This window comes from Musca vetustissima, unplaced genomic scaffold (genome assembly GCF_032173495.1).
Source record: "Musca vetustissima isolate MV318-11 ecotype Yass unplaced genomic scaffold, APGP_CSIRO_Mvet_v1 utg4709, whole genome shotgun sequence".
NCBI classification, from domain to species: Eukaryota; Metazoa; Arthropoda; class Insecta; order Diptera; family Muscidae; genus Musca; species Musca vetustissima.
Genome location: NW_026888605.1, coordinates 537,041 through 555,840, shown reverse-complemented (window position 1 = coordinate 555,840; position 18,800 = coordinate 537,041). Strand labels below are relative to the sequence as shown.

The following is an 18,800-nucleotide window of genomic DNA, read 5'->3' as shown; positions in this document are numbered from 1 at the left end:
TACAAATAGCCCTTCCGAAATAAAATACGTGTAACAGTAAATTGTGTAAATTTTAGAATGTAACAGACAAATAAACTAAAACTACAACGAACATAACATTTTCATGATTTTGATTTATTGTTTGGAAAATCCATGTTGATGCCTGCCGGGAAGAAGTGGAAATTTCATATTTACTAGATCCGAAAAAAGAAATCTTCTCGAGAATAATGTCAAGTGAAGAACTTTATGCAAAGGTATTTATACGGATTCATCGTGTATTATCGTTGTTGTTATCATTAATGCATTTGGCTAAGTGTTGTTATTGTGGGGAAGGCTAGCCAATGATAAACCGTGCTGTGATTTGTTGTTGCGTGGAAAACAAACAGAATTTGCCACATTCACCTGTGCACAAGACAAGAGCTGGCTATCGATTGATTACGATTTCGAAATATATCTACACTGCAGTAGAGGTGTTACTGCTTTCTGTATTATTTATAGATATGCCTAAATAAATATTCAGTTGTGTTACTTATTTCGTTAATAGGAAAGCAGAGAAACTGTAACGACATTCCTAGGCCAACATCATCTTATGTCTACCGCAATAACCGTGTACGAGTACACCGGTGAAGGTGGTTGAGAAATATGAGCACTGATTTATGCTTATTGATAGATTATATTTCGTTTTGTCCATGTTCGTGTGTGATTGTTGGCAACCTTTGAAGATGGCATACATAGCTATGGAGTAATAAACATTTGCTATCTGCCTTCCACTTAAAAAATATAGATATAGTATATTTGACAATGTTTTCTTTATCAGTGGTGACGCATTCATTCCCTACGATATTTCTTCTAATAATGTTCGCTTCCAATGGCGATGATTAATTGTTCTTTTGTTTACTTTTTTGCAGGGATGTAAAGTTTGGCTACCCAACTCGGATACAGTATGGGAAAGTGCAGTATTAGAAGAGAATTACCAGAGGGGACAGACTAGCCTTAAAGTCCAACTCGAAAGTGGAAAACTTATTGACGTACCTGTAAAGGAGGATGGCAGCGATTTGCCCCCATTGCGGAATCCAGCTATTCTTATTGGACAAAATGATTTGACATCACTGTCGTATCTGCACGAGCCAGGAGTATTACACAATCTGCGGGTACGGTTTTGTGAACGACAGATTATATACACATATTGCGGTATTATTTTGGTGGCCATTAACCCGTATGCTGAACTGCCATTGTATGGATCAAATATTATACGCGCATACCGCGGTCGTTCCATGGGTGAATTGGAGCCTCACATATTTGCATTATCCGAAGAGGCATACACACGATTGGAACGGGAGAAATGCAACCTCAGTATTATAGTAAGCGGCGAATCTGGAGCCGGTAAGACAGTATCGGCAAAATATGCTATGCGTTACTTTGCCGCAGTAGGTGGATCTGAGTCGGAGACCCAGGTTGAACGCAAAGTATTGGCGTCGTCGCCCATTATGGAAGCTTTCGGCAACGCAAAGACAACACGGAATGACAATAGTTCACGTTTTGGAAAATTCACAAAATTACTATTTAAAAATAATATGGGTGTAATGCATTTAACTGGCGCGACAATGCATACATATCTATTGGAGAAATCTCGAGTAGTTTTTCAGGCCATGGGCGAGCGTAATTACCATATATTCTATCAATTGTGCTCAGCTAGGAATGAACATCCAGAATTGATCTTAGGTAAGTGCTGCCCATTAAATATCGAAGAAAGCATTACCTCATATTGTTCGATTGTGTTTTAGATCACCAGGACAAATTTGAGTATCTCAATATGGGACAATCGCCTGATATTGATAAAGTTTCTGACAAGGATCAATTCAAGGAAACCATACAGGCTATGGAAATTTTAGGGTTTGATTCCAGACAGGTTGGTTGCTGATTGATATATCTTTGGAACATATATTTATTGTTCATTCTTCATTTATAGATTTCAGATATTTTGAACATCTTGGCTGCCATTTTACATTTGGGAAATGTGAAATTTAGCCACAAAATGAAAAAGAATTCAGAAGAAATCGATCCCGACGGTTGCGAAATATATGTAAGATTTCTGCTTCTTGTACACAATATATGGAGATACTAAAATCAGATTTCTTTATAGCATGATGACTTGCATTTGCGGGTTCTGGGAGAATTACTGAAAATCAACTCAGATGAGTTGAGAAAATGGCTTAAAACTCGTCAAATTGAATCAGTCAATGAGTTAGTACTCATACCAATTAATATTGCCACAGCGGAAGCTGCTAGAGACGCGCTTGCCAAGCACATATATGCCAGACTATTTCAATATATTGTCAGTGTCATAAACAAAGGTTTGAACAATGATCGCAAACAGTCATGTTTCATTGGTGTGTTGGATATTTATGGCTTCGAGACTTTTGAGATTAATTCATTTGAACAATTCTGTATAAATTACGCCAACGAAAAGTTGCAACAACAATTCAATCAACACGTTTTCAAATTGGAACAGGAGGAGTACTTGAAAGAAGGTATCAGCTGGACCATGATCGATTTCTATGACAATCAACCGTGTATAGATTTGATAGAGTCCAAGTTGGGTGTATTAGATCTGTTGGATGAGGAATGCAGGGTAAGTGTGAAATGTCTATTTGGATCAGCGATCATGTTATCGAAATAAATCAATGTCTTATAAAGATGCCCAGGGGATCGGATGAGAGCTGGGCTCGTAAATTAATGGAAAAATGTGCAAAATACCCACATTTTGAAAAGCCTAGATTTGGAAATACAAGTAGGTTGGAGTTGCGTTCTAAGCCTAAATAAAATTAGCATTATAATGTATTTTCATTTATTGCAAGGCTTTTCTGTCAAGCACTTTTCCGACACGGTGGAGTATGACGTTATGGGATTCCTGGAGAAAAATCGTGACACGGTTTCAAAAGAACTGGTTAATGTCTTACGTTCATCAAAAATGTCCCTATGCAAGCAATTAATGGAAATGGAAGAAATAGATACGTTAAGCGCTGATGCGGCAAAAACACACACCTTAGGTGGCCGCGTTGTCATAAGTGCAGCACGAAAACAGGTATGAGAACAAATTACCAACACATAGGTATTTAATTATTTTTTAATATTTCGAAAAAATCTATAAATGTTTGTTTCTATTTTTCATTCGAAAATAGGGCGAGGTAGCCACTGAACCAAGACGAAGAGTTAGTGATTTTCTTTTGATTTTTTACTCTAAGTGGTAATAAGAAATTAGCTTCAATGTAGAATAAAAATTGCCAATTAACCCAAATAATGTGCAAAAGTGAACTGCAGAGTGTTAGAATGGTTTAGGGAGATTTACATGTGTTTTTATACGTTATGTTAGACTAATTGTCGATGGAAATTTAATAAACTAATGTTAATTATAACAACATAAACGGCAACTTAACACGAAACATAAATTCGATCTCATTTCCAACTCAAAAAACCTAAAATAACTAACAACTATTAATACTGCAGCATGCCTTCACAGCGCTTTGATGAATATCTGACTATTATAAGAATATATTATAATTTATTTAGAGTGAATCATAAATTGTAGTTCCTGATCTGGAAATATCCGATGAAGAAAATTTGTGACTAATAACTATTAATACTGCAGCATGTATTTAAAAAAGCTTACAATATCATTTATGGTTTCACATGTATCCAACCTATTAATTTCAATTTACACTGGATAATGTTGGCTGTTACTAACACTGGGGATTATGCCAATGGTTGTCTGTATCAAATATATAATGTATTACTGTATTCCTTCCTAGGTTACACCATCGAAACAACATCGTCGATCGGTGGGATCGCAATTTCGAGATAGTTTATCCTCGCTTATTGCAACCTTACATTCCACAACACCGCATTATGTACGCTGCATAAAAGTAAGTAAATAATTTGTAAATAAAATTCCAATTTCAATTACCTCACATACCCCAAATTCATTCTGCATTGCAGCCCAACGACGATAAGGTTGCCTTTAAATGGGATGCACCCAAAATCGTACAACAGTTGAGAGCTTGTGGTGTTTTGGAGACAGTTCGCATTTCTGCAGCCGGCTTTCCTTCTCGTTGGTCCTACATGGATTTTTATATGCGATATCAATTGCTGTGCCATCGATCTTTGATTAACAAAAACGACCTCAAACAGACGTGCCGGAATATAGTTCAAAAGTGGATAACAGATGAGGATAAGTATCGCTTTGGTAACACACAGATTTTCTTCAGAGCCGGCCAAGTGGCGTATTTGGAACAGATACGAGCTAATCTTCGGAAGAAATACATAATTACCATACAAAGTGTGATACGTCGCTTCATCTGTCGTCGCAGATATCTTCGATTGCGACGAACCGCATTGGGAATTCAACGTCATGCGCGTGGCTATTTGGCCAGAAAGAAGGCTCAAGCAATGCGCGAGGCCCGTGCTGCCATAGTCATATCGAAGTATGCCCGAGGTTGGCTATGCCGCAGACGTTATTTACGCTTGCGCAAATCTATTTGCGGCATTCAACAATATGCAAGAGGAATGTTGGCGAGACGTCGATTCCAAGAAGCCATGGACCACTATCGTGCAGTACAAATTCAGCGTTTCGTTCGAGGCTATTTGGCTCGACGAGCATACCACAAACGCAGAAGGCAGATTATAATTTGCCAGTCGGCAGTACGTAGGTTTTTGGCGAAACGTCAGTTTAAGGCTTTGAAAGCAGAGGCTAAAACAATATCGCATATTCAGAACCTGTACAAGGGCCTGGAAAATAAGATTATTTCCATGCAGCAGCGCATTGACGATTTGAATAAAGAGAATAGCCATCTCAAGCATAAGAACAGTGAGATATCTGTGCTGAAAATTAAATTGGAAACAAAGAAAAACCTGGAACATGATTTGAAGAGCTTGAAGCTTGTTGCCGCTGAGAGGGAAGAAAAGATTGTATCGCTGACCAAACAACTAGAGGTGGAGAGGGATGAAAAAATGCAACTGTTGGAGGAGAATGCTCGAAATCAAGAGGAGTGGACCAAACAGAAGTTGATTTTGTCAACAGAGAATGAGGAGCTTCGAAAGCAATTGGAAGAAATGGCAGAGAGATTGAAACTCACGGAATCGGGCTACCAACGAGAACGTGTTATTACAGACATTGATAACAACGAAATCCACGAAGTCTATCGCAAAATTATGAAAGAAAAAGAAATACTGGAGAATGAAAATTACCATTTGAAATTAGATTTACAAATGTTGCAAAAGCAATCTGGCGTGGTTGGGGACTATATTCCGGTTTCACATCATGTACGATCCATCAGCAATGCATCCAGCCATACGGAGGATGATGCCGGCTACAGCTCGACTAAACATCTTTTGGATCAAAAGAACAATCATTCCCTTAATGTGAATGACATTAGCCGAACATCTCCAGAGGCATTCCGACGAAATTTGGAAATGACTTCTACACCGAAGAGCGAGAATACAGTCATTCTGATAAAACTCCGTAACCTCCTGGAGGAAGAAAAGAAATACAATAAGGCTATAAAAAATCAGCTGGACAAGGCTATTGGTTTGCATAGACCAACGGAAGATTCGCTTCGCGTATCCGAATTGGAGGTTGAAAATGAGAAACTCCGCCATGACTACGAGTTGCTGCGCCAAAGTATACGCAATGGGGCAGAGATGCACGAGTTGGAAGCTCAGCATAACGCTCTGCAAGAGGAACTGAAACGTCGACGTGAAGAATGCATTCAGCTGAAATCTGTTCTGCAACAACAGACGCAGTCTTTGAAGTCATTCGGCAATGACAGTTTATCGCTAAGAAATTCGGATACGAATAGTCTGCAGGACAACGAACTTATGGATGCTTTCCAAGCACAAAAAATGGTCAACAGGCAATTAGAGTTGGAATTGAGGGCCTTGACGGAGGAAAACAACGCCCACTTTGCTGAGTTGACGCGTCAAATTGAAGATTTGCGCGAGGAAAATAATCAATTGCAAGAGGTGTTGCAAGGTGGCGTAGACGAAACTGTAGATGCCACAGATCCAAATGTGTTGCAGCAAACTAACCGTTATCTGAAACATGAACTAAAGAAATCTATGCTGCAGTATTCACAAGTTCAGGAAGAGTTGAATGCTTTCATCAAAAAGTTCGAAACATTAAAACACCGCAGTGACAAATTAACGCTCAGACTTCAAGAACATGGTATTTCGGAGCATGTATCGCCCAATAAGGAACCAGCTGCAACCAATACACTTCCCACCATTACAACAATGGCAAATTCTGAGGTTGCTGTGGGCAAACAAAAACTGAAGAATTATCAAGGTAACTATTATGGCCTAATTAAACATTTCATACACATTTACAAAATCTTTTTTTAGGATTGATGAAGTTCCGCAGCGAGGATATTGATAAGATTTTCCAACGTTTGGTTAGCGACATGACAGCCAGAGTGGCTATTGGTCTTTTGCCTGGTTTTCCAGCCTATGTCCTTTTTATGTGCATACGGTGGGTATTTGCATCGCTCTTCTTTGATTTCTTCTGCGTATAACAAAACAAATATGTATCGCCTCTTTTAGTTACACTGATCTCATAAATGCCGACGAGGACGTACGAACTCTACTCAGTAAATTTGTCAAACAAATTAAAAAAGTTCACCGCAATGCTCACGTAACGGAATATCGCATCCTGTGGTTGGTCAACTCAATAACGTAAGTGCGCTGAGAAATACTTGATGGCCGATTTATACCATACCAACTAATTAATATTGCCTTTCTCTTTGTTGTCCAACAGACTATTGAATCTTCTAAAACAGTACGGCGACGTAGAGGAGTATGTCAAGTTCAATACCGAAAAGCAAAACCAGCAACAATTGAAGAATTTCAATTTGTTTGAATATCGCCGTGTCATCTTGGAGATTATTATGAAACTGTATGAAGCTCTGGTGAGGCAAATCGAAGGATTGCTGGAGCCATACATTGTACCGGCTATTCTGGACAACGATGAGATACAGAGAGGTCGCACACAGACTGGTATGCTAGGCCGAAGTCAATCGAACAACAATTCTCCAGAGCATGTACAAATCGCGGCGTGGAAACAGTTGATACACCAGCTGGAACACTTCTACAAACAATTTACGCATTTTGGTCTGGACCGTTGCTATTCCGAACAGATCTTTAATCAGATAATGTATTTCATCTGTGCGGTGGCAATTAATGATTTGATGTTGAGAGGAGACGTGTGTATGTGGGAAACTGGTATGATAATACGTTACAACTTGGGTCACATTGAGGAGTGGGTGAGAGACAAGAAAATGGTAAGTGAAACGTCGGTGGTGTCCACTCTAAGAAGAATATGTTGTGAACATGATTGCTTGCTTTTCCAAACGTTTCTAGTCCAATGAGGTCCTAACTCCCTTGGCTCCACTGAAAGAAGTCTCACAATTGTTGCAATCTCGTAAAAGTGAAAGTGATGTTCAGAGTATTTGTGAACTTAGTGCGCACTTGAACACAGCTCAAGTACTAAAGGTAAGGACAATTAGCATTAGCAAATCGCAGAAATCCATTCACATTAATCTCCGGCGTTCTTTTCAGATAATGAAATCCTATAAATTGGATGACTATGAAAGTGAAATAACGAATAAGTTCCTTGAAAAATTAGCCGAGAAACTTAATGCTCGTTCTATGGTATGTACTTGTTTTTGCATTTGTGTAATACTCACTAAGCGGTTTGTTGTTTGTTCGCAGATTCAAAATGACGAATTTACCATGGATCAGAAATTCATTCATGCCTTCAAAGTGGTTTTCAAATACAGTGACATTAAATTGGAAGACATTGAAATTCCGAAACACTTGGGGCTAGATGATTTGCTGCAAAAAATCTAGAAATTATATTTTGGACCTGAATTACCAAGCAAGAAACGTAAACATTCCTAAAACCACCTATTAGTTCTGTTAGTATTTAGCTATATATACACATACATTTGTCCAACAGGATTTTATGTTATATTCTGTATTATTTTTATTATTATTATTTTTTTGTAATAACATTCCATAAACATACTTTGTATAGTGCTTCCGTGTAAAATGATAGATTTAATTGGCAAAATTAGATACCTTATGAGTGGAACTCAAAATTTGCATAAACCAATTGCCTTATTGCCTTTGTAAAAGAACGAAATGAAATGATGAAACGAAACGAAACAATGGATACCTGATTTAAATATGAAATATTCAAAGTACTAATACTGCTAACCCCTAGAAAATATCAGCTAATTTATTTATTTGTAGAATACTCCTAAGACTCTTATATTCCATAGAAATCTTGAAATTCCTATTGTAGCTTGCCTTGATCTTGTTTGTTTACACCACAGTAGTAGTATATTTGCCCTGTCATATCATGTCAATGCCAATCTGCATTTGTATAACTTGTGTTGTTTTATTCTTGTTAAGAGACCAACAAGCGAGTACTTAAAGATGATTCTGAGCAGAATATGATGTTATGTTACAAGTCAAATCAATGAAGAAGAGACTTTAAATGAAATTATTTAAATTTACACCATACTTACTTATTTATATATACATACAACATATATAGTAAATATATACATTATTCTATAAAGAAATTGGAACATGTGGCAATTCGAAGCAAAACAAACAATAAAAAATCTTTGAATATAATGAAATAAGCAACAGATTCGTAGTTTGCAGAGTTTTACGGGATCATATGGGTATAAAAGCTGGACCATCTACGGAGAGGCCCTTCTGATTTGAATGAAATCGGTTACATTCTTGTGGCCACCAATATTTCTATAAGGCACATTTTTGCCCGTAACAAACTGTATACACCCTCATATTAGCCATTAGGTTGAGGATATAAAAACATGGCCGATCAAGTTCAATACGCTATTCGATATTTGTTTACACTTAACAAAAAATTGTCGATTTCAAAATATCTTTGAACTTTCACATAACGTAAATTTTCTCTTATATAACATAACTTTCTATATGTTTTGTAAATATAGAATAAAACTGTAGAATTTCCTCGAACATTTGGTGCAAAATTTATGAAAATCGGTTAAGTAGTTTCCGAGTTATTTGCATTTGAATTCAATGATGTTCCGAAATATACTTACGGTTTGGTGCTGGGCGCCTATTACATAAAAATGAAAAACCACACAAAAATAGATTCTTTAAAAACGGCAATTTTTTCTTTCATTATGGATGCTGGTTTGTCAAAATAATGATAGCATACTTTTAGGCCAAACACGTAAATAACTTAGCGAACGCTTAAACCATTTTCATAAATTTTGCACCAAGGTTTAAAGATTGGATGAAATCGGTTACTCCCTGAAACGGATTTGTTCCGAAGAGACTGGGATCTAAACTAATATTTTGATGAGGCACATTTTTGCCGTAGCAAGGCATTGGCCACAAGGCTGTGGAGGATGTAGTAACATAAAAATAAAACAAAACCTTGTTCATACTGTAAAACATGTTTTTATTAAGTCTACTATAAGTTAATCGTCATTAACAACAGCCTTGGATAACTTATTCTTTGGTATGTCAACGGATGGTTTTCGTTCTAGTATCATACCAGTTGCAACTGTCGCGCCATTTTCTCGTATCGTAAATGCCTGACCAGGAGTCATAACCATTTTACGCAATAAAGTAATTCTTACATTGGCGTGATCGCCAGGCATTAGCATTCCACTGGAGGGTACTGCAAGAGGGTATTTGAGTATTACAGTGTCTCGAGGCAATTTCAAATAGATCTTAACTTACTCATATCGATGCGGGCAGGGACATTCCATGTTACGCTAAACAATTGTTGAATGTATTTAGAAAGCATTGGTTTTGTACGTCCGCCTTCGCTTCGTGACAATAAATACATGGATGCCAGGAAATGATTGGATATATCTTCAGAACCTTGTTGGGTAAGCAGCATACCACGCTCTACACTGGATATTTTGACACCTCGCAGTAGCACACCAACATTTTCCCCAGCAACAGCCTACAAATATTCCATTCGCCAATTCTTTAAATCACTTTTGAAAATGCGGTATTCGAAATGCAAAGACTTACTTTGGGAACACTCTTTCTAAATATTTGTATGTCACCCACAGAGGTTTTGATATTTTGATTAAAGCCCAGAAGATCACATTCGGCATTTTTAAGGACCGTACCCCGTTTAATGGTACCGACCACAACAGTTCCACGTCCTGGTACTGTAAAAGCATTATCGATGGGAATTTGGAATGGCGAATCCAGATCCCTCTTTGGAGTCTGTACATAAGCGTCGACATGCTGAAGTAGTTTCTCTATTGATGGAACACCAAATGGCGAAGGGTCATCACGCAAAGCCAGCAGTGCGGAACCACAAATAACCGGAGTGTTAATGCCATCGAATCCGAAGTCGGTCAACATTTCTCGCATTTCTATTTCCACCAGTTCAAGAACTTCTTGATCGACCAAATCTGCCTTGTTTATAAATACAATAATGCGCTGAATACCGACTTGTTTTGCCAACAACAAGTGTTCTCTAGTTTGTGGCATTTGGCCATCGGTGGCAGCAACAACCAAAATAGCACCATCCATTTGTGAAGCACCCGATATCATATTCTATCAATGAAGATCATAGACTTAAAAAGGTGAATGTTATTACAGTGTTTTATCGTGGCACATACCTTTATGTAATCTGCATGTCCCGGGCAATCAGTGTGGGCATATGTTCTAAGCGGTGTCTCATAACCAATATGACATGCATTAATGGTAATGCCTCTGGCTTTTTCCTCAGGAGCCCTGTCAATCTGATCATATGACACATATTCTGAAAGACCTTTCTTGGAGAGGACCCTTGTAATAGCAGCTGTGAGCGTCGTTTTGCCATGATCTACATGACCTATGGTACCAACATTACAGTGTGGTTTTGGTTCCTCTAATTTTGGGGCTTTGGCTGCTGTGCAATAGAGTCTGGAAGATACGGCGGATACTAATTTACCACATTCCGGAAGGGTTCTTTTGCATTGACTTAGAAAATGATAATTTACCGCAACATGCCTCCGAATCGGATGCAGCTCGTGACGCAACAGCTTACTTAAACTCCTCAAAAGTGGAGGCCTCATTTTGAAGCAATATCTGTTGAAGAAATACATATTTAATGCATTAATTAATCAATGGATAATAATATAGCATAAATAATAATACACCTAATTCTGTTTTTAGACGATAGAATGGTTCCCGAGAAATTCGTGTAAAAAAAGATACTGGCCATATCAGAAATTCATGCCATGCAGGGTTGTTACTCTAATTAAGGCAGGGATGTTTGAGCAAAAGCATTCCAGAATTTTCTTCAATAAATAAATAGTTCATGCAAAAAAAGCAATTTTGTTTTTTTGTATTCTTGTTATTTCAAATTATGTCGTGTAAAAATAGAAATATTTTTTCGTATTTACTCGTGTTATTTCAAATTCGTGTAAAAACAGAATTAGGTGTATAGCAATTGTAAATTAAAGGTTTTCAGGTCCACCCGTTCACCTAAAATCCAAAATGTACTATATTTAGTACCATTAGTACTTAGTACTTTTCATACCCATAGGTATGAATCTCCTAATCTACTACAATCTTACACCAACCATTATTCCAAATTTTAGGTTTCCAGCTCTCTCCGTTACCAAATAGAACACAACAATTCGAATTTTCAAAGCGGTCTCCATAGATCAATCATACACTTAAAAAAATTCAAAATTTCAGGATCCAGTCCTATCCGTTCACATAATCCTGTATGTACCACATTTAGTACACATAATTACCGACTTGTAGCGTATCCTCCTTAAATGTTATCTTTAACACTAAGATCCTTTTATATTTTAAGATAAAAGACTATCATTCAATGTTTTCAAACAAATCGGAATCTCCAGATGTCCGGGGAATCCACATTCTGGGAAATTTCAGTAAATTATTCAAATTATAATTGGAGCTATTATTGTGGAGCAATATTTATAACACTCACTTACATCACTCCTTCTAGTACCTCCCCATGGTCAACATTATGAAGTGAAGATGATGTGTAATGTAAATTCGTGAATTGAATTCTAACAAATTACTTAATACTTACTCCTTAACTCCTTTGGTATGGTATATGGTATTTATTTAATTTATTTTATTTAATTTATTATGGAATTCTTCAGTTGGTGTGCTTTCTTCATTTTGGTTACAATGCCGGCATATTAAAAATCGCCGGCGTTGTTGAATTGGACGAAATAGGTTTAAAACGAAACTGATAAAGCAGAATCAAAACAAACATACATGTACCTTAGTCTTTCTTAGGTCGAAAATTGAACGAATGGGGAATCAAAACAAAAACAGGTGTTTGTACGGCTTAACAACAATAATAACAGCTGCTTACACAAGACACACAGTTGCTGCCAGCAACTTGGTGGTATCGAAAATGGAAGGAAGATAGGGATCAAAACAAAAAGCTCGACAAGGACATAGAAACCGTAAAGACTTGACAAAATGCATTTTGGCAAAATAGTTTATGAAAAAATATCCAGGGGGAATCAAGGTTAACAGAGGCATGTTAATAATAAAAACGCCAATACGCGAAAATGTGTGAATTAAATGTAAATAAAATTAGAGGCCTGCACTCAAAATATGTATTTTCATTTTATAAGCTTAAGATATAGCAACAAAAATGTTTAATATTGTTCTCTCTGTTGTTATGATATCGTAACAACAGAGAAAAAGTAATCTGTTGGAAATCGCTTACGTATCAATTGTCCTATCTTTATACTTTTATGTCTTTGAGCTCGATAGCTTGAGGGTTTTAAAGATCGATACAAAAGTTACAATTCTGAAAGTTGAAACATCGAATACGTAAATTGATATGCACAATTAATATGTGTGTTAAGTGTTTTTTATTAGAGTATTTTGGTCCGCCTGCCGCATAACGAGTAAAAAGGCCACCTCCAAATCATATATTTTTGGTATTAGATACTATACCTTGTACAAAACAGGTGATATTTATGAACGGGTTGTATGAACGGTTTAATTCATATAAATGCCCATCAGAACATGGCATAATGTTGTCCGATAATATTGATAACCAAAACTATCAATCGATATTCAATTTTTAAAAAAGAATATCGATACTAGTGATACTGCCATCGATTTTTTTACAGCTCTAGCATACAATAACAAAGACGGACTCAAAAGCAGGCATTAGAATAGAAAATAATAAAGATGGAAAGCGTTGAAACAATAAACGAAATTGATATTCAAAACACAACGGCGGGCGACGATATGCTTCTGAAACCTCCCATGGCAAAAAGGGAACGCAAAGTTTCACCCAGCCTTACTTTAAATGATGTATTCCCGGATCCCATGTCTCCGTCTTCGTCGTCATCGGCTAGCAAAGATGAAACATTCGAACCCACAATTGAAATGATGGTGAACGACTTCGATGACGAACAGACGCTAAACGAAGAAGAAGCTCTAGGAGCACTGGAGGATGCCGAGGAGGAAATCAATACTCTAAAGCAAGAAAGTGAAATTCCTTTGGAAGAACTATTAGCTAAGTATCAGGCATTGCCGCCTATGGAGTATGAAGAGCCACTTCGGAAGAAATCCAAAAAATCCAGCAAGAAGAAACACAAAACGAAACAGAGATCACTGCCAACGGCTGTCTCAGCAGACGACGTTTGTGGTGGTGATGATGAAGATGGTGATAAGCAAAGGATAAGGATTGAGGAGGAAGTGGCGTCTAAATCAAACACGGACGTTGTGAAAAACAACGAGGACTATACAATCACTAGCGAAAGTAATGATGAAAAAACTTCGATCGAACAAGACAAACTACAGGAGGAGGAAGACGATGAAACGGTAGAAGACGACGAATGTAAAAATGTCGATGAAACTGATATACCGACAGTAAGAAGAACCCATTTATTGGATTTGTATCCGGAAGGTACATTTGGCAATGTGGCCGACGTAGAAAAAGGTATATTTTCATTTTCAAAAAAAAAATTGCAAATTGTTTTCTTTTTTATTGGTACATTTTACGGTAGACATTCCCTTGGAAACTCTTTACGGCGTGGAAGATGACGAGGAGGAGGAGGGTGTTGATGATGAAGAAGATGAGGAATACAAGAAGAAAGTAATGATAGGTCCTTCATACCAGGCCTTTATCCCTGGACTTTCTCAGTACGGGGATATTTTGCCATATGAAAATGAGGACTTGCTGATATGGGAACCTAGTCAGGTTACGGAACGAGAAGTAGAGGCATATTTACTTAAGATAAGAGATATCAATAGGAATCAAGGGGCGGAAGATGAAAATGCTGATTCCTTCGAGTCCGAAAATACTACAGCAGTAAAAGAGAATGGCGAAGCTCTGGAATCAACCCATGATAATATAGAGAACAATTCGTTATTGGCGAATGGTGAAAAGAAAACAAGTCCACAAGCAAGTTTGTCATTGGATGACGCTCCAGCTGTTGTTAAGGACAATGAACAGGTGAGAATCATATTTCTTCTATCCAAGAAATCATTCAATCATATTAAAATTCAAGGCCTTGCACCTGCTGGTCCAGTGTGGTTATGATTTTAAGGAAGCTCTACGGCGAAAACGTTTAAACGCTCTACCCATGACGGACAGCATGAGCCTGTGGTCTGAGGAGGAGTGTCAAAAATTTGAAGAGGGTATACAAAAGTATGGCAAAGATTTTCTAAAGATTCGTCAGAATCAGGTGAAATATTGTATATTACACTAGGACGGATTACATTAGACTGAGTCCAATTTTTTATTTTGTTTACACAGATTCGAACCAGAACCATGCGCGAGCTAGTACAATTTTACTATTTGTGGAAGAAGAGTGAAAGGAGGGATCACAATTTCGCAAATACCGATACCGTGGATCATATGGACATATACTTAAACGAAGATAATGAGTATGGTTCGAATCCTGCATCAGTAACAACCCCAGTTGGTTCACCGGTTAACAATGTAAATTCGGCAACAAATACACGGAGGAATTCACAGAAAAATGTATCCATAATGTCGTCGAACACCGCAGTTTCCACGACTACGACGACGGGTACCACCAGCAATGCTGCTGTAGTCACAAACACAGAAAAGTCTTCACATAAGCGACGTTCCAGCTGTAATGTGAATAATGAATCTATCACAACAGATAAAACCACGTCTACAATAGTGGTATCAACTTCCTCCGCGGCCATGACAAAATGATGACAATCCAAAACGAAGTTCAGACGTCCCCAAAAACGTTTAACGACTACTCGTCTACGCAACCAACAGCAGCAGAATTCAAATCAACGTCTTCAGAGAAGACTCAAACGTATCGTAGTGGTGCAGAGATGTTTTCGCAATAAGAAGAAATGTCGCAGTAATAAGTCTAGTATAGCAAACATTTGAATATTCCCAATGCAGGAGAGTGTTTCAAAAATATGGATTATTTTCATGTACGATAACAAAAACACATTTTTGTTATTTTTTACCAGTTTATAGAGGATGTGAGAAAGTAAAGATTATTATTTTTTATATCATTTATAATTATTATACATATTTTTGTGTATACATGAAGAAAATATTTTCTTATAAGAGTGTATAATAACTTTGTCACAGAAGCTGTGTGTTAATTTCTTACCAGAGTGTATAATAACTTTGTCACAGAATCTGTGTGTTAATTTCTTACCAGAAATCAATATATTTTCATTGTATGAAGCTTTGATGAATGAAATTATTTCATACTGTAGGTTTTTTCTTAAATAAATAATAAAAAGGTGTGTTCTAAAACAAAAATTATTTCATTAAATGTTCGCCCGCCCATGTGTATTCCATAGTGGTGAAATATGTACCATATTTAAAATAAATATGGTAGCCTCCATTCTGTGTTTTGTAGGTGAAAGAGTTGATATAAATCGGGACGTGCAAAAGGGTTAACATGGGTTGTACATTGATCTATATTATAAAGCAGCTAAGGGTCAATCACATTTCCTTTGGATAAAAAATAATACTAAGAACTGAAATCAAGCAAGTAGCCATTATCAGAAGTTCCTACACAATAAAAAACATTTCGAAGATAGTAAAGATGTGTTTAAATTGACTGAGGCAAGGATACAAACCTAAAATAAAATCGTAGAGCACAAGGATATTCTAACTGATTACCTTCAGTTTTCCCAAAAGTTTGCACCTTTGGGTTTGATTTACACTTTTAAAATCCACCAGCAAAATATTTTTTTTTTTCTAAGAACGTCTCTTAATGGCGATTAGCATCTGATAAATTGCTGGACCTGACCAAGGCATTTCCTTTGTAAAGCAACTTAACAAAAATATCGTACCGCATTTATATTTACTATTTTCACATATATTTAGCTGTAACATCAAATATCGTCGGAGGTAGGAAAGAAAGAAATAACAAAACACAGTAAACCAAATGCAAAACAAAAAACCAGTCGCTCTTACACACAACAAAACGTGTACTGATGACTATAAGCCAAACTTTAACGGAAGCGTATCCGGAAAACACAAGCACATTCGTCTCTCCCAGCTTACTCTTGCAAATAGAGCGCGAGCGGCGTGAACCATTCGTCGTTGTTATGAATGGCGAGTGATCATGATGAGGGCTTAGTTAAAGTTTTCTACAGATCTCTACATCAGTATCAGAGTGAATGTGCGGAGCATTGCTTGTTTGTTTGCTACGAAGGAAAACGCATCAGCTACAGCAGCACATCATCACCGATTTGTGAAGTGTTGGTTTACGGCAATATGCAACAACATCATCATACAACAACAGCAACAACAACAGGAAGCAAATACAGCAATTTTACCCATCATACTAATACTGCAAAATTACCCATAGATGTGGTGAAGAAATTAATAGCATCTGTATCTCAAAGACCAAATCTTTGGATACGCACAAACAATGGCCAAAAGAGATCGGATATCAATTTGCTGTGGCAACAAGTTAGCTCAGAAGTTCATCTTCCAGGTATGTATGCGAATAAATGTGTAATTTTTTGTTTGCGTGTATATGGTTGTATAAACATGTGTGTGTGTGTGAACACATAAATAACAAACAACCGTAACCGTGTTTGTACGTTTGTTCCGAAGCAGCGGATAGGGTAATACGTTTTGTTTAGAAATGTAACTCACCTGATTTGTCGTGGCACAAAACAAAGTACGCCTTGTTCAGAGTTGCAATTTCGACCGTTACTTTGAAATGATTTTGAATGACCATAATATTGATATCATTTAATAATTAATACACGAACAAGAAAAATGCTCTGAGTACGTTTGAATTAATATAAAATTAGAAATTATTTTACATTGACAACATTTTACATACATTCACATATATTTCGCGTAAATTTGAATAATACATTGTAAATATGTCTTTCTTTCTAGCTGACATTTGCCGCATAAAATGGGGACATTTAAGAGATAATTTTCGCAAAGTTTTCATACGCAACACATTGTCCTCAGAACCCCCCACAACGTGGCGTTTTTATAATGACATGCGATTTATGGAACCAGCCGTAGCAGAAAATGTCATGAGGCATCATCGTTTACGAGAGCAGTCATTTTACTGGCAAGAGCTACACAATGCCGGGCAACGTCAACATCGGATCAACACTTCCAATTCACAACCTGAATCACAATACGACAACACTTTACACAATCAATTTAATTTTTCGGAATTTGCTGCCATATTTCAAAATAATGCTTCATCCCCAGCAAATAAACGTATCAAATTGGAGCCTTCCGAATCTTCTGAAACGTCTATGCCAGGTTCATTAAGGTACCACAATGGCGATAAGAGTGATTACTATGAACAACGTATGTTTACAAATGGTCAGGGTGAAGAGGAAGATGATGATGGTGATGACGATGATGATGATGACCAGTTTGATGAAGATGCGGTTTCGGCGGAGGAAAATCTCCAGAGTCCTAACAATGACAGTAAGGAAATTAATGATAAGTCGGCTGTCGATGAACCGATTCTAAGCGACGGAAATCCAGTCAACAAAATAACAATTGCGAACTTTAAAATGCATCAAGAAATGGCTACGAATACAGAATCATCGTCATTGGAAACAGTTGAAGAAGATTCCGATCGCATGTTTCTATTAAGTTTATTGCCATACCTCAGAAAGGTTAATGAGCAAAGAAAACTGCACGTTAGACAAAAATTACAGGATGTTTTGATCAAGGAATTTGGGTAATGCCAACTACAACTACTAAATTATTTCAAGTTAATATTAAATTATTTTTTTTCATTAATCTTATCGCAAAAAGTATTAATTTAAATTACAAAAAATGTATATGAAACATACAAAATACACAATAAAAAGAACGCGTTATTTGAATAAACAATTTAAAATAGTTGGAATAATTAGCTTTTTATAAAGTTTGGCTGTGTACTTTGTATCCAGTAATATTTACACAGTAACCTCTGTTGAGAGAGTAAAAGAGATTATTTTTTTTTTTTTCAAAAGCATAATCATATGGAGTGTGCAAACGGGAATACAATTTTTAAAAAATTTTACACAAAATCTGTGTACGAAAACGTATTTTCTGTACTTTTCAATGGTACTGTATGGACAAAGCGTATAAATTGAGATTAAATATAACAATTATTGATTCGCAAAATCTACTATTTCATATATACGGTTATGTTTACTAATCCTTAAACAAAAGGATAGTTGTGGGAACCAGATTTTGCTCATGAACACCTGTAAACGAAATAAGTTCCAGGTAGCGAACCAATACCATAGGTAACAAAAAA

General features: G+C 36.8%; 6 protein-coding genes across 7 annotated transcripts in view; 3 read left to right on the top strand and 3 right to left on the bottom strand.

The window, feature by feature from the left end:
- Window positions 1–18,800, bottom strand: part of LOC133336437 (protein lifeguard 1) — a 307,141-nt gene that overhangs the window by 225,774 nt on the left and 62,567 nt on the right. The gene's annotated exons all lie outside the window — the stretch shown is intronic.
- Window positions 178–7,878, top strand: LOC133336440 (unconventional myosin-Va). The gene is made up of 16 exons (XM_061544736.1): window positions 178–233; window positions 888–1,701; window positions 1,764–1,888; window positions 1,949–2,062; window positions 2,123–2,611; window positions 2,677–2,770; window positions 2,838–3,064; window positions 3,162–3,191; window positions 3,789–3,902; window positions 3,976–6,319; window positions 6,376–6,502; window positions 6,574–6,705; window positions 6,788–7,310; window positions 7,390–7,521; window positions 7,588–7,680; window positions 7,741–7,878. The coding sequence occupies exons 1-16, from the start codon at window positions 207–209 to the stop codon at window positions 7,876–7,878; spliced, it is 5,523 nt and encodes a 1,840-aa protein (XP_061400720.1). The 5' UTR covers window positions 178–206.
- The window catches only part of LOC133336463 (protein seele), a 162,416-nt gene continuing 149,996 nt past the window's right edge, over window positions 6,381–18,800 (bottom strand). Inside the window, exon 4 of the mRNA XM_061544761.1 lies at window positions 6,381–6,482. The gene's annotated coding sequence lies outside the window, so the exon portion shown is untranslated. The remainder of the gene's footprint in view (window positions 6,483–18,800) is intronic.
- LOC133336468 (elongation factor Tu) lies at window positions 9,513–11,117 on the bottom strand. Its single transcript, XM_061544766.1, has 4 exons — window positions 10,680–11,117; window positions 10,078–10,614; window positions 9,778–10,006; window positions 9,513–9,715 (listed from the first exon to the last, which is right to left on the bottom strand). The coding sequence occupies exons 1-4, from the start codon at window positions 11,115–11,117 to the stop codon at window positions 9,513–9,515; spliced, it is 1,407 nt and encodes a 468-aa protein (XP_061400750.1).
- Window positions 13,309–15,241, top strand: LOC133336466 (mesoderm induction early response protein 1). The gene is made up of 4 exons (XM_061544765.1): window positions 13,309–13,993; window positions 14,061–14,509; window positions 14,565–14,741; window positions 14,813–15,241. The coding sequence occupies exons 1-4, from the start codon at window positions 13,315–13,317 to the stop codon at window positions 15,239–15,241; spliced, it is 1,734 nt and encodes a 577-aa protein (XP_061400749.1). The 5' UTR covers window positions 13,309–13,314.
- On the top strand, window positions 16,616–18,237 carry LOC133336465 (uncharacterized). The gene is made up of 3 exons (XM_061544764.1): window positions 16,616–17,003; window positions 17,420–17,803; window positions 17,885–18,237. The coding sequence occupies exons 1-3, from the start codon at window positions 16,616–16,618 to the stop codon at window positions 18,235–18,237; spliced, it is 1,125 nt and encodes a 374-aa protein (XP_061400748.1).

Bases quoted from the DNA above. Each gene is read 5' to 3' on its own strand.
- LOC133336440 (XM_061544736.1), top strand. From the start codon at position 207: ATGTCAAGTGAAGAACTTTATGCAAAG. The intron at 2,063-2,122 runs GTAAGATTTCTG...ATTTCTTTATAG, and splicing joins CCGACGGTTGCGAAATATAT to CATGATGACTTGCATTTGCG. The intron at 7,522-7,587 runs GTAAGGACAATT...CGTTCTTTTCAG, and splicing joins ACACAGCTCAAGTACTAAAG to ATAATGAAATCCTATAAATT.
- LOC133336468 (XM_061544766.1), bottom strand. From the start codon at position 11,117: ATGAGGCCTCCACTTTTGAGGAGTTTAAGTAAGCTGTTGCGTCACGAG. The intron at 10,615-10,679 runs GTATGTGCCACG...CTTCATTGATAG, and splicing joins GACATGCAGATTACATAAAG to AATATGATATCGGGTGCTTC. The intron at 10,007-10,077 runs GTAAGTCTTTGC...GAATATTTGTAG, and splicing joins TTAGAAAGAGTGTTCCCAAA to GCTGTTGCTGGGGAAAATGT.
- LOC133336466 (XM_061544765.1), top strand. From the start codon at position 13,315: ATGGCAAAAAGGGAACGCAAAGTTTCACCCAGCCTTACTTTAAATGAT. The intron at 13,994-14,060 runs GTATATTTTCAT...ATTTTACGGTAG, and splicing joins TGTGGCCGACGTAGAAAAAG to ACATTCCCTTGGAAACTCTT. The intron at 14,742-14,812 runs GTGAAATATTGT...TTGTTTACACAG, and splicing joins TAAAGATTCGTCAGAATCAG to ATTCGAACCAGAACCATGCG.
- LOC133336465 (XM_061544764.1), top strand. From the start codon at position 16,616: ATGGCGAGTGATCATGATGAGGGCTTAGTTAAAGTTTTCTACAGATCT. The intron at 17,004-17,419 runs GTATGTATGCGA...CTTTCTTTCTAG, and splicing joins CTCAGAAGTTCATCTTCCAG to CTGACATTTGCCGCATAAAA. The intron at 17,804-17,884 runs GTTCATTAAGGT...GTGAAGAGGAAG, and splicing joins TTCTGAAACGTCTATGCCAG to ATGATGATGGTGATGACGAT.